The sequence below is a fragment of the Marmota marmota genome, unplaced genomic scaffold (assembly GCF_001458135.2).
Source record: "Marmota marmota marmota unplaced genomic scaffold, marMar, whole genome shotgun sequence".
Classification (NCBI taxonomy): Eukaryota; Metazoa; Chordata; class Mammalia; order Rodentia; family Sciuridae; genus Marmota; species Marmota marmota.
This window is the reverse complement of record NW_026000260.1, coordinates 521,979-530,828: the sequence shown is the minus strand read 5'-3', so window position 1 is coordinate 530,828 and position 8,850 is coordinate 521,979. Positions and strand designations below refer to the sequence as shown.

Sequence of the window (8,850 nt, the reverse complement as noted above, 5' to 3'; positions counted from 1 at the left end):
AGTTGGGAGGCTGAGGCAGGACGATTGCAAGTTGGAGACCAATGTCAGCAACTTGGCGAGACCCTGTCTCCAAACAAAAGAAAAACAGGGCTGTGGATGTTGCTCCTTGTTTGAGCGCCGCTGGGTTCTATTCTCAGTCCCCCAATCTCCAAAAGAGAGTAAGTACAGATATATTTCCAACTCCTGACGGTATAGTTGATGCCCAATCGACTTTCACCTTCCGTTTCTAAAGCATCTTCGATTATCTTATGATATTTGACTCTCTGAATCTCAGAATTGCTCCCCCAAGGCAAGGACAAGGGTGAGAAAAGCCGGACAAGCAATAGGTGAAAAGACACTCAAGCACACCACAGTAGTTCAGTTTTATTTCCAGCATTAACAAACATTTATGCATCCTAGCGCCAGTCCAGAGAAACAAACCGCTCCCGCATCCCCACCCATACACGGGTGATCACCGCAGGAATCAGTGCCCTAGGGCTGGAAGAGAACTCAGGGTGAGAACTCAACCTCCTTTTCCTGGTTGAAGCTTCAGGAAATAGGGGGGCACAAAGCGCTGCATGGCCTGCACCAGCATGGAAAGCTGGTTGAGCAAGGAGGCGACGGATATCTGCAGGAGGCTGGAGTTTTCAGCAGTCAATCGGCTAAAAGTAAGGGGAAAAGAAAATCACATCCAAGATGCCAACTCCTCTCCCTTGGTCCCCGCCCCGCCCCGCCCCGCCCCGCCGGGCCATGCAGCTAATCCTTCAGTATCTCACCTAGAGCGCCCCCTGCACCGCGGCCCTCCTCTGACCAACCCTTGGGTGTCTCCATGCGTCTCACAGAGTGCCCCCCGCAGGGCGAGACGGGTCAGCCATCTGCTGCCGCCTGCTCCCGCTCAGCCAGGCCCCTTGTGAACTTACATAACCAGGTCACTGCCGATCACGGCGAATTCCCTGTGAACCGCCCCTCCGAGGGCCTCGATGCCCGGGGCCAGGTACCTGCGGGCAATCTCCGCATCCATGAAGGACAGGAAAGGCACCCTGAGGCCGCTGGTGGAGAACCAGTTAAGGCAACTTGGAGACGCGGGCCACCCACGACCCCTTCCGCCGACTCCAGCCCACAGCATAGCCCCCATCCGTCAGGCTGGTCCCCTAAGTCCGCTTCCTCTAGCCGCCTCGGTTCCTCACTCGTCCTTCGGCCCCGAGGATGTTCCTCCCCGCCAGACCCCCAAACCTCTCTCTGCCCATCCCAGGCCACTCCCAGCCTGGCCCTCAGCCCTGCCCCGACCCTTGGGAAGGATACAATTCCAGCGGTTGGTTTCCCAAGCCCTCTGCAGAAGCTTCTGCACCCCGCCCTGAACCGAGCAACGCCCCGTCGACCGGGGGCGCTTCCCCGGCAGCAGCACCCTCTGTTCCTCCGCCTTCCCACATCCCGGGGTTTCCAGAGCGCCCAGGGCCACTGGACCCACTGGCACTGCCCTCTGCCCCATCACGACATCCGCCATCGCCACCATCTGGGGCCTGCATGGCTGCTCCACGTGCCCCCTCAGAGCACACCTCGAACACAACCTCCACTTCACGCTGTGCTGAAGGAATGAGGTGCCCACACGAAGTCCCACCCCTTCCCCCACAATGCACCCCGTGAGGCGCACTGCGCCTGCGCCCGAAGGCCCCCATGTGCTGAGGCACCAGCCGTGCGGTGGGTTTGGACCAAACCTGCCCTGCTGCCCCTGGGCCCTTGGGCGGCCCCGTCGGCCCGCTCCCTCACAAGGCCCCGCCCCTTGACTGTAGGCACCTCAGGCCCTTCTAGAGGACCCGGGCATGCAGGCCCCTAATGAGGCTGCCTGTGACCGTCTCAGTTCCCGCCACTTTAAGGGGTCGCGAGGCTCTACTTTGGCCAGCGTGGACAACCACTCATATTACCGCCTGCCCTGAATTCCCCTGTCCTGGGCATGAGGCCTACACTGCTGAGGGCCCCCACCCCCAGTCTCGAGTGAGAGCCTGGAGCGCCTGTGGACCATACAGAAAACTGGGGGAAGCAGGGGCTGGGGTGGAACTTGGGTCTCTCCTCAGCGGCGGCAATGACAGAGCAGGCACAGGCAGCCACGCTGGGGACAGGACCTAGGACCTGTTAGACACCCTTGGCTCTCGGGCTGAGAGGACAGTGTCTGGGCAAGACTCGTGACAGGAGAAGCTGCTGGTGGCCAGTTCTCCCAGGCCAGAGGGACAGCCTGAGGACATCAGTCCGGGTGATGCAGATGTGGCGAGCCATTGCAAGTTCATCGCCCTCAGGGAGGACTAACGACCATGGTCATATTACAGCCCTTTCAGTGTGGAGGTAGGGTTTCTCCATCAGTCTGTCAGTGCCACGCACCTTGCACCATCGTAACAGATACAATAGATGAATACAATCTCCAGAGCAAAAACGACACTACAGTGTAGTAAAAAGACATTTTTATAGCTTTAAAAAAATGTAGCATATGCAACTAACATCTGAGAGATGCCCACAGTTAACAACCTCCTCCCCCCAAATGGGGCATTATAACAACCAGCCCTCAGGAGCCCAGAGGAGCTAAGCCACGGCACACCAGTCTCCTACTCCCACCTCTCTACATGGCCCTTTCATTAACTGCTTCTCGGCTGCGTATGTTACATTAGAATGTGCCGTCTGTTCCCTGCTGTGCTCTGCATACTGCTGCAAGGGTAGATGCAGGCATCCGGCAGCTACATGGGGACGTCTGCGTGTATCAGTCGGCATGCATCTGCAGGTAACATAAGCCTCACTGGCCAGCTTTTGCACAGGGACTTTAACACAGAGATCCAGTTGCTGACGAAATCATTTGAGGAGCCAGAACCATGGCATGTAGGCCAAGACTCTGACAATGACTCCCAAAATACCACAGAATGACCTGCCTGGGGAGCCAGAACCCTACCACAAGAGGATGGTAGCGAGATGAGGAACCTGCTGACCCTACCATTGCTTCTGGGAATACACCCCCCCCCTTGCTATCGTCCAAGTACTGTATCAGGAAGGTTCCTCTCTCTCTCTCTAACTGCGAGTCCCACAGCCACTCTGCTACATCTGAACAGCACGTAAGAAACGAGGCCTTAGATCCCCTCCTGAGTTAGTAAACGGCTAGCAATGGGCCCTTGTGAGGTGGGGAGGAGCCCTGATTTCTGGCGCTTGCCGGAAACCACGTCCTGCATGCGCTCCCAGCTTGGCCAACTTCAAGCTATCAATAGGAGCTCACTGGGGGCACAGGTGACAAGAGATGGTCCCCATGGGCTGCCTGTCACCAGCAGATAGGGGCTGGCTCCGACACACCACTGCTGGCACCAGCCTTACCCCACAGTAGGAATCTCTGCTAACACTGCCGTGGAAATGTGAATCCTTGCGCGTTGCAGACAGAGAAGAGGTAGCACCGTAGGGGTCAGCTAGGGATTTTTATGAACCATTTCCACAGAGCTGTTAAAGCAGAGGGTCCTGGAGGTCGTTATTTTCAGAGTCTTGTTGGAGTATAAGCTCGAGGTGTCAGCCGGAGTGGATCGTGTGTGGTTGTCATGGGCACGGGAAGCCATGCTGCACTGAAAATCCGTGGGACTGGAAATTGAAGGTTCGTCACTGTGGCGGTTTTCCTGGGCAAGCCTCGTGAGCAGTGAGCAGTGATGAGGTCGGGGTGCCACCATGTTCAGTCTCAGCAGGGAGTGGGAAGTGGGGGGTGTTCCTCCTTTTGTGGGTCTTAGGTGAGGGGGTTACGACTGGTAAGGTTGATAAGCTACCACGTCTGGTGTTCCTGATATGATTTGGGGTGTCCACGTATCCAGGTGCACCTTGATTCAGTTTGGTAACTTGCCACATACAGGTTGTTTATCAGTTTGTGCCTCATGGTTGCGCTGGGCAGATGGTGGTGGTTTACTTGTACAGGCAAGGGCCAGACTCATTCTGCCTTATACTCAAAATGGAGTAGCTCATGGCACACCACTGCTTTAAAAAATGGAACAACTCAGGTTTAGACACAGCCTGAAAACGGCTGTTCTATACATTGTGGAGTCACTCTGAGCGGGGCATAGCCTGCTCTCCACACAGCTTAAGCTCCAAATGGCTCACTCAAGCCCTATGTAGACTGCAAAATGATCCTCTCAAGGTCCAGAACCTCGACTGGTGCAGATCAAATCCTTGGTGTGCACCCTGGTGGGACTACCAACAATGGCCCATCGACCATTTCCAGTGACCTCATTTTCCTCACCTATGAAGCAAGTTTTAAGTAGCCACAGTTGCAACAGGAAGGAAAAGGGCAACTGCCCTGGGATTTAATATCTCCAGGCAGCTGCAGGACCTTTCTTGTGGTTCCAAGTACAGGTCCGGCAAGTTGGGAGAGTGTGTCAGTCCTGAGCCCTTTCCTTGTCACCGTGGTTCACTTTATGCTTTGACTGTATCCCTTGTTGTTCTAAAACTCACAATTTTTCTTTAACTCTTCCCAATCTTGTCCTCCATGACCTGGTCCTCCGTGACCTGGTCCTCCATGACCTTCTCCCTGATCCTCTCCTCCCTAATGTCTGCTTTCTAATCTCAGGGAAACTGAATTCCTCTGAATCACCTCTTTAAAAACTCCCTGCCCNAAGCCCTTGATAAGCTCGGCACTCGTGAAGGAAAGGGAAGGAGCAAAGAATTCTCTGAGCAGTGAATGGGGTGTGATAACTTCATGAGCCAAGAGGGAAGAGATGGTGAGAAGAGATGGGGGAGGGAAGGTCTTTGTGAGGGAAGGTGAGGGAAGTCAGTAGTTTTCAAGAGGAGGGGAGGGACGTTAGTGCTTTGCTAGAGGCAGTACGGTCTGAGAGAAGGCCTTTCTGAGGGCAGTTGGCGGAATGAAGGACTTAGTGAGGTGAAGTGAGGGGTGGAAGGACACTTTGAGGGGAGGTAAGCGATATCACTGCTTTGTGGCTGGAATGGAGGAGGGAAATCTTTTGTGAGGAGAGCAGTGACAGGGAAGGCTTTTGTCAGGGGAGGTGGTTCAGGGAAGACATGTTTGAAGGAAGCTCAGGAGGAAGCCTAAGAGATGGGGAGGGAAGAGAGAAAGAAGGACTCTGCGACCAGGGAAGTGACATAGGAATTTGGGGAGAAAGGGAGAGTTGTTGAGTCTCAGAGGAAGTCACCCAAGAACCATGAAAACGCAGGAAACACCCATGATCCACTGAAAGGCAAAAAGCACTGGTGAACAGTTGCAACTCCTGAGGAACACAAAGGGTAGGGAAAACTAGTTGGGAACTGCAGAACTCTAGCCCGGCACCACCACCTCTAGTCCAGCCCCTACAAACTGTCGCCCTCTAAATGTTAACACACCACACCAACAGGCAGCTCACTTTCCCTCTGGGGATGGTCCGCATCCAAATATTCCTTGCTTTACCCCCAAGGCATCTCTCTCTTGAGATTGCCCCCATCCTCCCCTGAACATGTACCTACTTTTCTAAATAAGCCTCTGTCTATGCCTTTGTCGGCCACAGGCTGAAATTCTTTTCCGTCAGGTACGCCAAGAACCCCACTGGTCCTGCGTCAAGTCTCCCCTTCTCTCCGGGGACTCCTCAGACCCTTCTTTGGGGACATCTCTCCTCCTGTGACAGGAGGATCTGTTGGGGATATAGAGGCAAGGCAGCCATTAGTGTCAGAAGGCAATACCTTTGTGAGAGGAAGTGAGTGACAGAAGGTCTCAGCAAAGGGAAGCGAGGGGTATTAGTGCCTTATGAAGGGAGATGAGTTTGTGAAGGCCTCACAGAGGAGTCGTGATGGAGGGAAATTATCATGGTGCCCGGTGAAGGCAGATGAGACAGGGAAGACTTTAGCAAGGGAGGGAAAGCTTTTGTGAGCTGGCAGAGGTAACCAAAAGACAAGCTTGTTTCCTAGTCAACCGGTACGGGGCGGGGGGGACAAGCCAAAAAATGACTTTTGATGCACTACAGTCCCCTCAGGGATGGCTGTCAAACCCAGCTGTGACAGGAAACCATCCTCCTGACGGACAGAGTTTTAGGTGTTGCACCTGCACATATACCGCGTATGGAACTTAGAATACACCGTAACTCAGGAGCAGGGGTAAACGGCCTGGCTTTTTGGCCAGGAACCTGGAAATTTAGGCTCTGCAGGTCAAGGAGCTCTGGTTCACAGAGGGGCACACTTCCAACATGGTGCACAGGAAGCGTCTCACTGAGCATGAAGTGCCGACGGCCATCTGCTCCCTTTGGATACCACATGCCTAGACACCAGCAGGCAAGGAAAGGAGTCGTGATGACGTTGTGAGATGCAGACTGTCTTACAATATTGGCTACAGGGAATGGCCTCGTCCTAGATCCCCTGGTGTCAACCTGGGAAATTGATCTATTTCTACGGAACTGCCCATTTCATCTGCATTCAAGGTAGTTTTGCAATTTCAACATTTAGTTTCCGTCCCTTCTCTCCTGCGTGATTGTATCTGCTTTTTGTTAAATCAACTGATCCTAATCAGACACCCATTTCATTGTGCCCAGAGATGCACTGGGCCAGCAACTCCCAGAGGGCCCAGCAGGCACTCGTGGCCTCTGCTCTGGGACATCTGCAGGATCAGCCGAGACATCTGAAGCAGGTGGAAGCCAAATCATCCGAGGGTCCTTCCCTCACAGGTCTTCTGTCTGTGTGCGGGAGACTCCAAGGCAGGCCCTGTGCACCAGAGATGCCCTCAAGTCCTCTCCACCGTGGCGGCAGCCCCAGGGCAACCCAACTTCTTTCAGGCAGCTCAGTGCTCCCAGAGCCCGTGTTCCAGGGAACAATCGAGAAGCTTCACACTACTATCATGTCAAGCAGCATCGACCCCGCTGTCCTCCAGCAGTGGAAGCAGTACCAGACCTGCTCACATTCAAGGGGGCAGGGGAAGGGAGGGACACAGACCCCATGTCTCAAAAGGAGGCTGTCAAGGCCAAGGTGTAGAACACATGAGATGGACCCTCATCCTGTCCATCCCTGGAAAGACACTGGGCCACACAGTTATCATTATCATACGCACGTGTTTAGAGGGGCGTGAATGTCATTTCATCTAGGACTGTCCTTTGCAAAGTCAACAAGTCCAGGGCGTGGCTTGGACATGGGGAAGACAGCCATGTTCAGCCCAGGAGTACAGAAGGGGCACCTGTACTTTCCTCCACTTGGCTCACAAGTCTAGTGGTTGGGCCATGAGGTCAGAGCCCATGCGTCTATTGCTGCCCAGGGACAGGAGCACCTCATTGTGCCTGTTGTTCTTGAGAAGTGAAAGGAACCTCTTGGGCTCCATCCAAACAGTTCCTACCCCTGGGGGCTGCAGAAGGGGAACCCTTCTCTGAGCCTCCATTTGCCTACCTCTGGGGACCACACAGGGCCTAAGTCGGTACATATACAAATTCAAGGGACAGGCAGGGCTCCAGACGGGTGGCGAGGGACGTGGGACATACAGAATGCCCGGGAATTACATCCCCAGGGCCAGGAACACCAAAGTCAATCTGGGAGTGCTGGTTCACTGAGCAGATGAAGGCGGAAGACAGCAGAAATGTGGGACACAGCCAGACGCTTGGGAGATGGGTCTTGAGAGAGGGACAGTCCCCTCCCAGTGAAGGGGAGGAAAAGACAAGGCATCCTGGCTCAGAAGCAGAAGTTGGTGTCACCAAAACCAGACATTGCTTCAACTGAAGAGGCCCCTCAGGGCCCCCTTCATGTCCTCATTCCTTAGGCTGTATATGAAGGGGTTGAGCATGGGAGCCACCACTGCATATAGGACTGTGGCCACGGAATCCTCAACTGTGTAAGACGAGGAAGGCCACAGATAAATCCCAAGCAGGGTCCCATAGAACGAGGACACCACCGCAAGGTGAGAACTACAAGTGGAAAAAGCTTTCATCTTGCTCTGAGAAGAATGCAGTCTTAGGATGGCTGAGAAAATGCGCATGTAGGAAAGAGAAATCAGGAGGAAGGGGGTCACAAAAAGAAGGCTCCCCAGGGCATAAACAACCAACTCATTGACACGGATATCTGAGCAGGAGAGCTTTAGCAATGCATAGAGTTCACAGAAAATGTGTTGAATTCTGACACTTGCACAGAATGACAGTGTATCCATAAGCAGGGTGTGGACCAAGGGATAGATGTTTGTGACAATCAGAGCCACAGACAAGGAGGTGACACAGAATTCGGGGCTCATGGTTGCGGCATAGTGAAGAGGGTGACATATGGCTACGAATCGGTCATAGGCCATCATCGCCAAGAGGACATTGTCCAGTTCTAGAAATAAAATCAGAAAATACATCTGAATGAGGCACCCAACCTAAGGGATGGACTGGCTCTGAGTCTGGATGTTCAGCAGCATCTTTGGTACAGTGACAGAGGTGAAGCAGATGTCCACACAGGATAGACTGGCTATAAAGAAGTACGTGGGCGTGTGGAGGGTGGGGGTAGAGCCGATAGCCAGGATGATGAGCAGGTTCCCCACCACCGCGACCAGGTACATGGATAGGAACAGGCTGAAGAGGAGGGGCTGATGTCCAGGCACCTCTGACAGTCCCAGGAGGAGGAATTCTGAGACGATGGTTACATTACTTCTCACCATGGCTTCCAGTTTCTACAAATTCACATTGGAAATACATCCGTCAACACGACCAGAGGCAGTTTGGGAAAGCCCCGCACGACACCCATGTCACTGATGGAAATCATACTTGTGGAAGGATCTCCAGCCTGGGGTAGTCAGCACAAGAGAGTATGGGGACCCTACAGGCCACCAAGTGTCTTGAGGGTGCTGCTGAGGGCTGAGGTTCTCTGTGGGACTGACCTTAGTCAACCCCCCTCCTGCTTCCTGGGGAGGAAAGATCCAGGCAGAGAAGATAAAGA

General features: G+C 53.9%; 1 protein-coding gene across 1 annotated transcript; it reads right to left on the bottom strand.

Annotated features, from left to right (window-relative positions):
- Nucleotides 1-7,435: 7,435 nt before the first annotated feature.
- On the bottom strand, nt 7,436-8,643 carry LOC107160949 (olfactory receptor 1N2-like). The gene is given in 1 exon segment (XM_015507515.2): nt 7,436-8,643. A coding segment is annotated over 1 exon segment (918 nt). The 5' UTR covers nt 8,573-8,643; the 3' UTR covers nt 7,436-7,654.
- Nucleotides 8,644-8,850: the final 207 nt, after the last annotated feature.